At 44.2% G+C, this 13927-nt stretch overlaps 1 protein-coding gene across 8 annotated transcripts in view; it reads right to left on the bottom strand.

Annotated features, from left to right (window-relative positions):
- The window catches only part of LOC119167858 (uncharacterized), a 63058-nt gene that overhangs the window by 23382 nt on the left and 25749 nt on the right, over nucleotides 1-13927 (bottom strand). For 3 of the 8 annotated variants that reach the window (XM_075867415.1, XM_075867416.1, XM_075867411.1), the window contains 4 exons: nucleotides 11229-11330; nucleotides 8666-8710; nucleotides 6999-7061; nucleotides 4958-5056 (listed from right to left, as the gene is read on the bottom strand). In XM_075867415.1, coding sequence (XP_075723530.1) covers nucleotides 4958-5056; nucleotides 6999-7061; nucleotides 8666-8710; nucleotides 11229-11330 — 309 coding nt within the window. Of the gene's footprint in view, nucleotides 1-4957; nucleotides 5057-6998; nucleotides 7062-8665; nucleotides 8711-11224; nucleotides 11331-13927 lie in introns of all 8 variants that reach the window. The other 5 variants (XM_075867418.1, XM_075867413.1, XM_075867412.1 and 2 more) reach the window with 4 other exon arrangements.

A 13927-nucleotide genomic window follows, 5' to 3' on the forward strand; every position in this document is an offset into this window, starting at 1 on the left:
TACGAAACTAGATCAACGACATTGTCAATAGAAGAGCGGTCGCGTCGGAAACCAGCCATTGAATTCGGATAAATCTTGTAGTGTTCAAGATACCATTCCAAGCGGCCTAGTATCATCCGTTCCATTATCTTCCCTACGCAGCTGGCCAGTGCTATTGGGCGGTATGAGGTGAGTTCGAGTGGGGATTTGCCCTGCTTCAAGATGGGTAACAAGCGGCTTACTTTCCAGTCATCAGGAACATTGCCATCCTGCCACGAGATGTTGTAGAGGCTCAACAGTTCTCTCCTTGCACCTTCCCCAAGGTTGCACGAGGCTCGGTACGGAATACCATCTGCGCCCGGAGAAGTTGAACGCCTGCAGAGAGCTAGTGCTGCGTCGAGCTCCTCCATTGTAAAAAGGAGGTCCATGTGGTAGTCACGGGAACGGGGGACGTCACCTCTCACTGGAGAATCTGGACGAGTGGCTTGGTTGGCGATCTGCGCACAGAAATCTTCTGCGACATCGATGTCTTGCCTCCTTTGAAATAGCGCGAGCGCTTTGAATGGAAAGCGCTGTTCCGTAGGGTGACGCAGACCTTGCACCGTTTTCCAAATGTGTGAGAGTGGCTTGCGAGGGTCTAGTGACTGGCAAAACGTTGTCCATCGTTCCGACGCTAATCTATCCATGCGACGCCGAATCTTCTTTTGCATCCTCCTGGCAGCCCTAAGATCGTGAATTGATTTTGTACGCCGATACCGACGCTCCGTCCGGCGTCGCAGTGCTCGGAGTCGCTCCAACTCTATATCAAAGTCGTTTCGTGTGGAAGATATCGTCACCGTGCGAGTGGCGTTTTGCATTGTGCTCTTAATTGTTTCCTCTAACCCAGATCGTAGGCCATCGCTGCAAGCATCTTCCATGTCAGATTTGAAGTTGGTCCATTGGACTGCTCGAATGGTCGTCCGCTGACCATAACTAGACAAGCCTTTGATGTTAAGGTAGATTGGAATGTGATCACTTCCTCGTGTCTCAACATCTGGAAACCACTTGACGTGTCTCGCGAGGGAGTTGGAGACAAAAGCAAGGTCGAGACAGCTGCCGTATGTCGCTCCTCGAAGAAAAGTGGGGCTGCCGTCGTTCAGGAGAGTAAGGCCATAGTTGTAGGCGATGTTTGCTAACCTGCGTCCTCTTGCATTTGTCCGCGTACTTCCCCATGCGTGACTGTGCGCATTGAAATCACCTATGAGGACCCATGGTGCAGGACACACTCTCAAAATATCCACTAATCTCCTGGAATCGAGATTACTTGACGGCGATATATAAACGCCTATGAGAGTAAACATGAGTTGGTTCTTTTTCACAGTGATGCAGACATACTGATTGCCATCGTGAGGTGCAATTGGTTGCACAACATACGTCAGTTCACAACGAACAAAGACGATGATTTCGCTGCACGCACCGTTCGTTGAAGACATGACAGCTTCGTACCCCGATAGTCTTATTGGTTTCGACAAATTGGGTTCACAAATGACGATGATTGGAAACACGTTGGTAAACACAAACTGACGAAAATCTGAAAGGCGTGATTTTAGTCCTCTGGCGTTCCATTGGATGACGGATGCAGCCTTGACTTCTTTACGGAAAGTTGAGGTGTGAGTAGCCATCTTTCTAGTTGAGAGATTCAAGCACTGGGCTTAGGGCGTCCAATAGTCCAAGTGCACTTCGAGCAGATGGTGTCTTTCTGTCGACTAATATCGTTCGGATGGCTTCTATAAGGGAACGCAGCACCGAGATCACTTGACATTCAGTTTTAGGCAAATCTTCCATGGTTGGAGACGGCTCTTGTGTGGCCACAACCTGCAGAGGTTCCTTGGCAGAAGAGCGCGTCGGGAGCGTGGGCCATTCTTCCAGAGAAGGAGGCTTCTCTGTTTTTTTCGTAGAAGTGGTGGGCCCTTTCGCGGCGCTACTGGATAGAACCGCTAAAGAGTGGGAAGGAGCGTCTCGGGAATGTGCCTTCTTTGAAGACTTTCGATGATGCCGACGTCGACGCCGATGCCGGACTACTTCGGCTGCCTCCCTGTGTGTTGAGTTGTCTCGGGCCATTTGTCTGAGAACCGCGCGCTCCTTTTGGATTCGAGGACAGTCTTTCGACGAGGCGGCATGAGGACCACTGCAGTTGGCGCACTTCAGAGTAGTCGCCTGACAGGCGTCTTCAGCATGAGGTTCCGCGCAGCGGGGACACAGTCGTAAGTTGGGGCAGACGCCCTTGACGTGTCCTAACCTGAAGCACTGATGACATTGAAGTGGCTTTTGGATGAATGGTCGAACCGGATGTCGAAAATGTCCAACTTTAACGTGGGACGGTATGCAATCTCCCTTGAAAAACACTTTTACGCAGCGCGTATTTCCAAGGCGCCGCACTTGCGTAATGACAGTTCCCTCGTTTGCAGGCTTGACGAGGGTAGACAAGTCAGCATTAGGAATGGCAGTGTCGATGTCATAAATTACACCGGCAATTGATTTGTCATCCATCGGGATGAAGGGGCGCATTTTAATGCCACCTAGCTCAGTCATTTGCTGCAGCTGTCCTAGCGCACTCACATCGTGCACGTCTATGGCGAGAATGTTCTTCCTTGGGTTTACTCGTACGTCTTTAATTTGATGTGGCACCGCACATTCGAGAGCAACCGAAAGGGCTTGCCTGTTCAGAAGCCGTAGGTTGCTTGATGGATCTTCGGGCATGAAGATGATGACGTGCGGCCTGCGCGCAGGCCTTGAATGCACAGTCGCTGTGCTTGCAGGAGCTGATGCTGCTGTATTCGTCGTCCTTCTCTTAGCCCTCTTACCCCGGACAGGTATAAAGCTGCCATCGGATGTGTCGTCTTCCGACATAGAATAGAGATCGATGTCCTCAGTGTCACTGGGAGAGCCAGCTCGCTTCCTTGTGGTTGACGGGTGTGAGGACCTGTGACCAGGCGGGCCTCTGGAATGCTCCTTGTCCATCACCGCAAGACGGAGAGGCGAGGCACCTCAAAAGACCGATGATTTCACTAAAATAAAACAGAGCGCAGAAACAAGCGTTCTTCTAAAGAGACACCTCTTCTTCCTCCTCCGACGTGCTCACTGAACGCGCGGAAGAAGCTAGGCAGCTCGCCCGCTTACGGATCCACCAGCGAAGGGACTACGACGCAGGCCGCTACAATGCTCGCCATAGAACTGTAACGTACAAAATCGGTGACAGAGTGTGGGTTTGGACACCCGTACGAAAACGTGGACTGTCCGAGAAGCTGCTAAGGCGATATTTCGGGCCATACCGAGTATCGCGCCAGCTAAGGGACATCACCTACGAGGTTGTCTCCTACAGTCCCCAATGCCCGAGGCGTCACCAGCACCAGCCTGAACTTGTTCATGTAGTGTGTATGAAGCCGTATGTGAGTGACTGACTGCACGTTAAAAAATACTGTGGGTCTGAATAAGCATCGGGGCGATCCTCTTATAAGGAGGGGCAAGTGACACGTGTTTATATGAAAAAGAACGATGATAGGAATGTTTTGTAGCTTCCAGCTAGTGGGTCAGGTGGTTTTTCGGGACGACAACGAAGCAGGCATCTTGCTGTACTGCAGATAATGTTCTAAGTTTCGGTGCCTTTAGCTTGGGACATTGCCACAGGAGCGTATTCGATGCTGTATGCAATTTCATTCGAGAATCAAAGCGCATGTCATAATAATGCCTGCTTAAATATATTTCTGAAGACACTTGTCTAATTTTGAATGAAATTTGCATATTCATTTGATTGTGACCGGGTGAGATAAGCTCGATTGTCTGGTCTACTCAAAATTTCTGTCTTCCACTGTAGTATTACCTCACCTTTTCTCTTCTTGATTCAATCTTCAATTATTTGTTTAGTTTAATATTCCTTTTTAGTTAATTATTATTTTCTATTACATCATTAGTTTTTTCATTAAGGATAAACCTTTTAATATATCTCATATAGGATACTTCTAGATTTCATGGCCAATCCCCCATAGTGGGTATGTGCCAGTGCGAAGGGGCAACAACAACAACAACAACAGCTGTACAGCTGATCCTGAATACACTCTTTTTGCTGCCGTAAGCTTCTGTCATCTTTTGTTCGCGTTGCACTGCGACAATATGTTTGTGCGTACATGTGTACGCATCTCTGACGTAATTCCTTACTTTTCGTTCAATAACAAAGTTACAAGTCACCTTTTCTCTTCGTGCTTCGCATAGCATTGATCTCCATGTTCGTGAGATATGCCGAATATATTTGTTTGCTTTCTGTCATTTTACTGTTTTAATAGATCATAATTTAAAAGCTGTTGCACAGCTCTCATAAAATATCAGCTTTTAATCTAGAGATGTTATTTGGTTTATTTTGGTTGTCCTGAATTTCCAAATTTAGATACGGGCTGTAATATCTAAGATGCCTTGATAAATACCTGAAAGGACATACATAGTTACTGCAAAAGCAAGAACTACGTGTCTTAATATTGTCGCATGTATGCGTTTTCGTATATTCTGTTCACCCTTCACAAGAGGCCCGCCTCAGTGACAGCGACTACCAGGCCTCGTATTTCAGTTGTTTGCTCCAACATTTTGTGACGATATTGCAAATTATAGTGAATTGTACTTAGTATTGACTATACACAGTTTGCTAGCACGCGATCCTGCAGATTTATTTGAGTAAAGCTCTTTCACATGCCGGCCCCACGAAAGTGTTACCTAGACGGCCGGTACATTACGTGAAGATTAGCGATGAGAAGTGGTAGATTCTCCGATGGATCAGTGGTAGATATCATTTCAGTGTAGTAGACGAAATCTTTAAGAGAACTATTAATATGATATCGTTCTACCTCTTCACCGTCACTTGTGAATAGTCGCTTATTCAATTTTCGGTTGATATGCAACTGATTTTTTGTACATTTATTCTTAGTTCATCACAATGGACTTTGGTACTCACCACTGCCACCTGCAAAGGTATTGCCATTTGTTCCACCACCGCCATGGGGATATTCCGTATTCCTAGGACGGCTACTTGCGGCTGCGGCTATAGAATTCCCTATTACAAGTACATAAACACATGAGAACACGTGCTACACTAGTTCAATCTCTTAAATGCCATTCTGCATTATTGTTATTCGTGCATATGTATGCGTTACGGCCCCTTCTTCTGTGTTACGGCAAACTAGAGCAACAATTAAAAAGTCAGCTTTGCTGCAAAGGCTAAGCAATGAACGCGATAGCAACACAATGGAAGGTCACGTGCCGAATTGCAAGCAGATCGAGGCGTGCCCCGCTTTTCTCACGCACAAATGACGCACGAAACGTACTCACAGGTACAGATGAACGCGAACGAGCGTCTTAGTTGTTAGTTCGCTGTGTCGGAAAAGTGTGCCCTTTTCGCAACAAATGTAGACTGTCCAGCGATTGCAGTGACCTTTTCGTGGCCGGTAACTGCAACAGAGACGTTCTAGTGAAAGCCCAACGACAGCCAAGACGTACGATCATGCGCCACCATGGGATAGGGGCGCGTGAGGGAACGTTGACCTTCTCCGCTTTGAAGGGCAAAGTACGCCTGGGAAACGAGAACGCGCCCTTCCGCGTAATCATTGCGCCATCTTGCAGGTATTGCTAAATATGCGATAGCATCTCCCCCCCCCCCCCGAGACGCACGCCGACGCGTGCTCATTGCGCCATCTTGCTGCTAATGCTGAAAACACTATAGTTCTCCCCTGATATGCCCATCACCAGAGGTAAGTGGTAGATATAAATAGCTTGCTGTTCGAACGGTGAAAGACGTTATCCGCGGTGGCTCAGTGGTTAACGGCTCGTGTTCACGACTCAAAAGTTCCACATTTGATTGTGTCCGCTAGAGTCTTTTTCAAGATTTTTTCCATTTTTACAGTTTCATATATATAGATACGTATACATATACGGCGAGTGACGGCGACGCCGACGCTGGCGGCAATATTTGCGGAGAGTGTCCATATAGTTGCTATCGCGAAAACATTCTGTCAGCACAGTGTGACTCCATATTCACTTTCATTAGTTTGCTCCAGGTGGCTAAATTTATTCGCCGAGTACACATTTAAAAGAAAGCGGCATTTACGCATCAGGAGGCGGCTGTCCAAAAGCATCCACCAATGTGTGCACGCCCCAGACTCACCTACGTCATGAGACGTGTGGTGAATAACCACCACCACCGGAAGGTATAACCAATTATATGAGCAGGACTATTTTTCTCTCTACCTTAAACTGTCGTAAGTTTTATCTGATTTCAACTGTCATAATAAAGCTGTTGTGGTTATACGCGTTTAATTTGTATATGCCACACCTAGCACAGCAAGCACGCATTCACGATCATCCTGAACTTTCTTGCATTATTCGAGAAAACTAGCAAGAATGTTTAGTATATTAAGCTTTTTTTGAATGCTTTCACTGTATGCCAATGGCACCATGCAGAAGACAGAACAATGAAACTAATTACGTTTATTGACGAAGCTGGGCAGCCCTCTGTAATAACAATCTTATAATCAAAACATCTGAGGAAAATAACTGGCAGCAGAGAAGAAGTTGTCATAGCTATAATTAACATTCGGCATTCGCACCCTACACAAATTAATTAATCATTATTAATTCCGAAAAAAAATGAGGCCCTTGATTTACAAAGAAGTGCAGTGCATCACGATTTCCTGGAATGCTACAATCTAAAGTCAGTACTGGCATGAGCCAAGAAAATCGAACGCAAGTTTGACAATACTCAGAATAATACAAACAGTATACGACTTTCGAAAGATAGCAGCAATAATATCGAAGCCCGTGTGATTTAAACATGTATTTCTGGTGAATACTTACGAAACGTCAGTGAAACTAGGCAGTGTGAAACTCGCCTGTACAACGTCATACATTCTGCGCGTATGCACTTTTGAAAAACTTCAGAATGATCTCATCATGGCTTTGAGGCAGGGAAGTTTCCACGAGAAATTGGCAAATGCACTCACCTGCACTGGACTTTCGCTTTCTCATCGCAAATGTTTTTGCTATCATGGCTGCAGTACGTCCAACTAAAGGAAAAGTCAATAAGGCGGAATGTATACACTACGGATTGGGGATAAAGGAGACGCTGCAACGAGCACCGTTCATAATGCCAGCCCTCTGACAGCAAGTTATTAAGGAAACACTGTTTGTATATGGCACTTGTCTATGAAAAGGAGCGATAACTGTCAAACACCGGTCATAATATGCAGATATAAGCCACTTTGTATTTGCAACAGAGTGAAATCGAAACACGCTGTGCACCCAAGCATTCCCTTTAACATGGGACCCGCCTGTACATATCAATATGTGCTGCGACGCGAGGTGCGCTTTTAAAGGTACGCCAAGCCGACGCAATGACAGTGGTAAAAATTAAGTTGGTTTATAAATTGCTGCCAATAATTAACGCACTGTTTAGTCCACTATGGTGGAGCAGTGTTTGTGTCGATCAGCTGCGGGCCCGAGGTTCATGGGACAACAGCCGAGTGACATAACTTATGCTCCACCTCGGCGGTCGCCTTACGATGGACTTAAGAATGCTTGAGACTGGCGTATACACTGAGCGATGTCAGTGCAAGTCAGCACACGTCAAAAAACTGCACATGACTGAAATTTCCGGAGCCTTTAACTAGGGTGCCTCTCGCAATCAAACTATAGGGTATTCGGAAGTAAATCTGTGTACATTTTTTTTGGCACAATGTTAACTTCCGCAATCGTTAGTATGCGGACTTCACCGTTCAGTTTTGGCCCCCACTTTGATGAAAGGGAGCATCTTGCAACACACATTCGGTGGGGCTCTATACGCGATGAAAAATACATTGCAAACGTGATGTTGCTGGTGTCAACGTATCAACAAGTGTACCTGTCTTCTTCAAATCTGTCTTCTGTGTTATTAGCTTTGTTCTACAAAGTTTATGTGCGCGTGTTGCTCATAAATATCTATTTTTAAAGCACTTACATGGTTGGAGCAAAATTTTTATATTTCAAAAAAAAAAAAACAACATGCGTCACTGCACAGGCAGACGTCAAACCTACAGCGCTAAAAAAACTGCCTAAAATATGTAAAAATGAATTACCTGCAGCGTAAAAAATACCAGTTCTGAACACCGCTCTAAAAGCAGACAGGGTGTACCTGTTACTGCATTCTATAAATATCTCAAATGGATAAATATGGCAGCGTGATACAGTTTCTTTGAATTGCTTACAATGTTTATCAGTGTTTGTAGAAGCACTATAGAGTAACGGTACAATATACAAAGTACAATATGTTATGATTTCTTCACTAGAGCATTTTTGTCGAAAAAAAAAGCTGCAGATTTCTCGAGTCACGTGTCATTTCTGGATTACACAGTTATCACAATTTTTTTTATTTATAGAGAATATACAATTACAGCTTTTACTCACCAATGAATTAAATACCACCATTCACTTAATGCATCCACTTTAGTGAATTTATTTTTCATTTATTAGAAATTGCGCAGAACCACAAAAAGTTTTGTGCAGCCTATTGTGAATGGTGAGCTATTGTTTCGTTCCATGTCTTAGCAGCAACCAAGCTTAACATTTCTCTGCCGCGATTCTCGCGGCCATTCCATAAAAGACGAAAATTTGAGTTTCCATAAAATGTACTTACGAGCTTGGCCTAGTTGGCCCACAACCATTGGTATCATGGCACTGTCTGAATAAAAAAATGCATTTATAGAATATTGAAGCCCCGCAAGGCTGTCCAAATCACTTGACAACACTTTCTCTGAAGTGCATTGCTCGAATGAAGTTGTAATGAAGTTGGACGAAGTGTGAATTAGGTGGTATCAAGTGGGTGAATGAAGTAGGAGTGGTGGCAGGAGTAAGTTGTGGGAGAAGGGAGTATTGAAAGTTGTGGGAAGAGTGGTGAATATTCCTAGAGGAATATACCCCGTTTTTTAGATAAATCCTACTATGACCTACCATCTATGACATTTCGCGGACATGAAATTATCGAACAACGACAACTTTGCTGTTACAACTCTTCTACACTAGATGGCATACCATTTACTACTCAAACCCATGATTATCAACCAACATTTTATTGCCTGACTGTGAAACACCATAAACTGCGAGTATATGGTTTTAGAGAGACTGCATAGAAATAACAAACGTAACACCGAATATTTCCGTCAGTTTAAACAAAACCAGGCATTCGAGATATGTCGAAAGCTATCTAAAAACTTCGCACAGAGTATCAAACATAGACAAAAACATACACTTCAATGCAGAATCAATGTCGTGCTATGAACAAAAAACATTGGTTTAGTCGTGACGTTACCTAAAAGCTGGCGCCTTTTTACACCACTGCCCCCGAAGCACGACCAGGAAAGGTTGTCTCACAAATCGCTAATTATTTTTATTTAGGGTGCATTTGCTACGTTAGTTTCATGTTTGCGTGGCTACCTTGCACGAAGATGTGGTCGCGTATGTCACTTACTTTCACTAAATAGGCTGGTACAGCTACCACTTGTCTGCAGCATGTGGTGTCTCTCAGGGGGCTATACATTTCAGTCAGCAAACTTTGCTTTTCGTTGCATCTGGATCTTCCGTGCTGTCTTCTAAAGTTATGCACGTAATTGCAGAAATGAAAACAAAGGGAGACAACCGGTGCTCGACGGTGACCTTGGTTGACTTTATACATACTGATTTCCTACCGTAAATTGATTAGGCGATAGTTGTTCTTTATTCAGAATAAATAACGTGATGATCACGTCGGGAAGATGAAGACAACGTGGACTTCGAATTAAGCCAGAATCGCAAATAAACTGGTGTGACAACCATGGCAAGCGTACTTGGCATAATCTGACAATCTGTTCGTTGGCCTCCTATTAATGCGCCGGAAAAAGATTACTAATTTATGCGATATCTTTTGTGAGATCCCGTGTGAGAGAGCGCCCAGCGAGTGTAGCTCAGAGCTGTCTGTCTGCGCACATAGCTGCCTGCAGCGTTTTGTTTACATTATCAAGTGGCCTGGGTTGTAAAAACAGCGCAGACGTAAAGACAAGGACTGCGTGTGTGACGTGACTAGGTCGGCTGCTTGATATATGTGCGTGTTTCTTCCAATGAATTCTAGTTGCGAGTTCAGCATCCTGTCGTCTCTTAAGGCTAAGATTAAGGATGTTGTAGGTAGCCAGTGTATCAAACCTTGCATAATTAGCGGGCAATTGGCCCGCCTGGTTTTTTCGTTGCTAATTGTAGCTAATGTCTTTTGTATATTTTTTCAACTAAGCACGAGCAGCCTTTTAAAATAAAAATCGTGCATAGCGCGACGTAAGCCTGCATAAGACAGCGGCCTTTGTGCTATTCCACGTGCAGCCTTGTGCCGGTACTCTAACTCGCTGCACTACACCCCAAACATAACTGTCGCTTATCCCCAGTCACATGTGAAGTCTGTAGCATTCCAAAATTTCAAGCGAAGTCGCGACACCTGTTTCCTGAAGATTGAGGGACCAGGCGGAAACACACTGTCAGTCACGCTGTCACAAGGCGTGCCTAACCGTTGCAGTTCCTCAAATAAACCTTGCCGTTCCTTTTGTCTTCTCTTCTACGGCCCTTGCCCCTATTTTCGCGCTGGTTTTACATACCAAGCAAGAACCCCGAACTATAGCCTATCCTTTACTTCTAATCAAGCAGATCCTCAAGTAGAATCTGCAATTGGACGATGAGGGTTGCATGCAGTTCTCATGCGGAGTGCATTTCGATTGCCTACTTGGATGCATCACGGGATTTATTTTTGACTCAATCAGTTAATTGTCAAGTGTTTGATCTTTAAAATCATGTAATAAACCCAATGAACATGAAGCTGCCTACTCCAGGAAAAACAGGTGCTATTAGACATGTGCGCATATGTGTAGCTTCCTACAACGTGTTTTCGGGATAGTTTGCTCATTCTTAAAAAATATTAAGGACGCAACCCGCATGTAACTGCGCACATGTCTCCATGTATTAAAAAAAGTAGTCTATTTTCGAATATATTTTGTTGCAAGTTGAAACTCTATCCTGTCGCCTTCCTTTTTTCGCCTATTTGGATTGCGTGCTACACATTTCTTCGCGTCAAATTGTATTTAGCTGAGTAAATGGTACCATGCGTGTGATATCGTTATGCTTGAGCTGGGACACATGAATTTTCGTACACCACGAGACTGTTCACATAATGAAACTTCACTTACTCATGTCATTCCTCATACCCATACCCCTATTCATGCCCATTCCCATACCCGGACCCAAACCCATCCCCATGGGCATTAGTTCCATCATTCCACCGTATCCACCTAGAAAAAAAAAGCGTATATGAAATGAGTACGCAGAGCTAAAAATTCATTGTGATGGACACTTCGCACTTATCGTTGGCGAAAATTCGAAGTTAGAAGTTATCTTTCGGTTTACTTTGTGGTATTGTGTTCTCCTTTTTTTAACCTTTGGTTATTAATCCTATGGGTCAATATATTCATGACTGAATGCCTCTGGCATAGGTTTATCTTTTAGGTTGCATGCCTTAAAGGGACACAAAAGTCAACTATTAAGCCAACGTTTATTGTTGAAATGGCGGTCCAGAAACCTCGTAGTGGTACTTTTTTGTCAAGGAAGGGACTATTTTGAAATAAAATCACGTTTTAGTGCTCCACATCAGGTTAGCGCACTTCGAATTATCGCCTCAATAGGCGGACCCACCGGACCGTCTCACGTCACTGTTGCCGTGCACAACGTTGCCTAGCTTTACGGCGCTAGTAGCAGCAGACGGAAAGCAGCGGGAGCCACAGCAGCAGCAACGGCCATTGATCGATTTCCCGCCATTGGCATCGACATTGCAGACGCTTTTGTTTGAACTGCGCCCTGCTAGATGGCACCACCTGTCCCGTGTAACCACGCGAAAATGGATTTTTTGAACCACTCGCGTTATCCCCATAGTAATGCCAGGTGGTTATTTTTTCCATGAATCAAATAGAAACGAACAAGCAGCATTTTATTGCGTCTCCTAATGCACGGAACGTTCTTAACTTAGTGCAGTTAGATCGATTTGTAGTGATTATTTGTAGGCGGTCCGTCTGATGTCATGCAGCATCATTTCAAAATATCCTACTGTGGCGCTTGTGTTCTTGTGCATTTACTTTAGTTTCTCGGTAAGCCGGCCACTGTCGTTGATAATATTGTCGTTTTTGATGTTTTCATACATCACTCTGATGTAAATTGTTATTTGACTTTAGTGTCCCTCCTAAACTATAGACTTAGTGATAGTGACACCCAACACTTCCTATTAAGGTGGCCCGGCTACACTTTTCCAAGTAATCATCGTATGGCCTTCCTTGAGACGTGGAAGTAATAATAATAAGACGTGTAAGTAAGTAATGATCACCTAGAATACGTCAGAAGAGTCACTCCTGCTAACATTTCATATATGACGTGCACGTGCAATACTGAGATGGCCAGAAGAATGTCATAATTGTGTCATCTAACACCCTGACAATTGTTTTCGATCATTAACATTAATCATTTCTGCACTATTCGACGCCCACTTGTTTCTATTTGAAGGGTAGAATTCACATTACCAATGAAACAGCTTTCCAAAGTTTTGATCGGCAGACAAAAAAAAAAAAGAAGATTGCGCTTTTTTGTTTGTATCACATGCTTTCGTCACAACAGATATCACTTAACCAAGTTTGTAAAAAATTGTTAACGACATAACATGATTTCTTTCTCACCGGCTCTCAAAACTCAAAAAAGAACAAGCGCAATATTTTCTCCCGATATTTATTCTCCTTCTTGCGCACTTCTGTGACGCAGCTGGACATAGTTCTTGTGACGTCGATAGCGTATATGCTCTCGATTGAACCATACACGCGAAATATCGAATGTTATATTTCTCTCCTGCACTGCTCTACCACGCAGGTGCCCCGTGCATTTTTCCCTGTCTGAGTTGTCTCGCATGAATATCGCGCACAATCAACCGATAACACTTCATTTTGTGCGTTTACAAGGGCGCAAGCGGCGATAACATCATGCCGCCGAGAAGCGCGAAATCCGTATAGGCTCTAGCGCTCGTTCCCGACATTGTTCACGTGCTTTTGAGAGCTAAAAGGTGAGGAGGATGCATCGTTGGTGAGAAGGAGAGGAGAGAACGATCCCATCGTCTTTCAATGCGGGGTGGTGAGTGGCCCTGCAAATCACGCTGTTGTCATCGAGCGTACATTTTTGCAACCATGCAGGTATGCACATACGACAATTTTAAAAGGAAGACACAGGCTCACTTGCTGTCTACACAAACATAATCACCGTCATCATTACTTATTGTTTCGAATTCTTTTTGTACTTTTATACTAAAACTTTCTCTTCTGTGTTTTATGTATCTTAATGCAAATCACATCAGCGTTTGGGTATATTCTATAAAGTGTTTTTCAGTAGCTGTTCCCCATAGATGCTTTGTGGGTGTCATTGCCTGAGTTAATTTCTCTCGTTTATTTTGTTTACGCTCGTACAAATGTGATTTGCATGTAGCAACACATTTATGTTTAATTTTACACTGAGCGTTGTGTTATATTGGGGGGTTTAGGGTTAACAGGGGTCAGGCGCTTTGTCAGGCTTTTATGTCTTTTCGTCAGCGACCGCCTGTAGACTGTGTGTGCTCCCCGAGTGTGCTCGTGATTGTGTGTACCTTCTCATCTCTCTGCAACCTCTTTTCTCCTCTTTATCCCTTCCCCAGTGCAGGGTAGCAAACCGGATGCGCGTCTGGTTAACCTCCCTGCATTACCTTGCATCTTTATCTCTCTCTCTCTCTCTCTCTTTTCGCCCGTCCCCTAGGTAAAAAAAAGCAATTTGTACATGTCCTTCTTTTTTATTGAACTGCTTTTCTTTTTTGATTAAAATAAACTTC

Source organism: Rhipicephalus microplus, chromosome 6, assembly GCF_043290135.1.
Source record: "Rhipicephalus microplus isolate Deutch F79 chromosome 6, USDA_Rmic, whole genome shotgun sequence".
Lineage (NCBI taxonomy): Eukaryota > Metazoa > Arthropoda > Arachnida > Ixodida > Ixodidae > Rhipicephalus > Rhipicephalus microplus.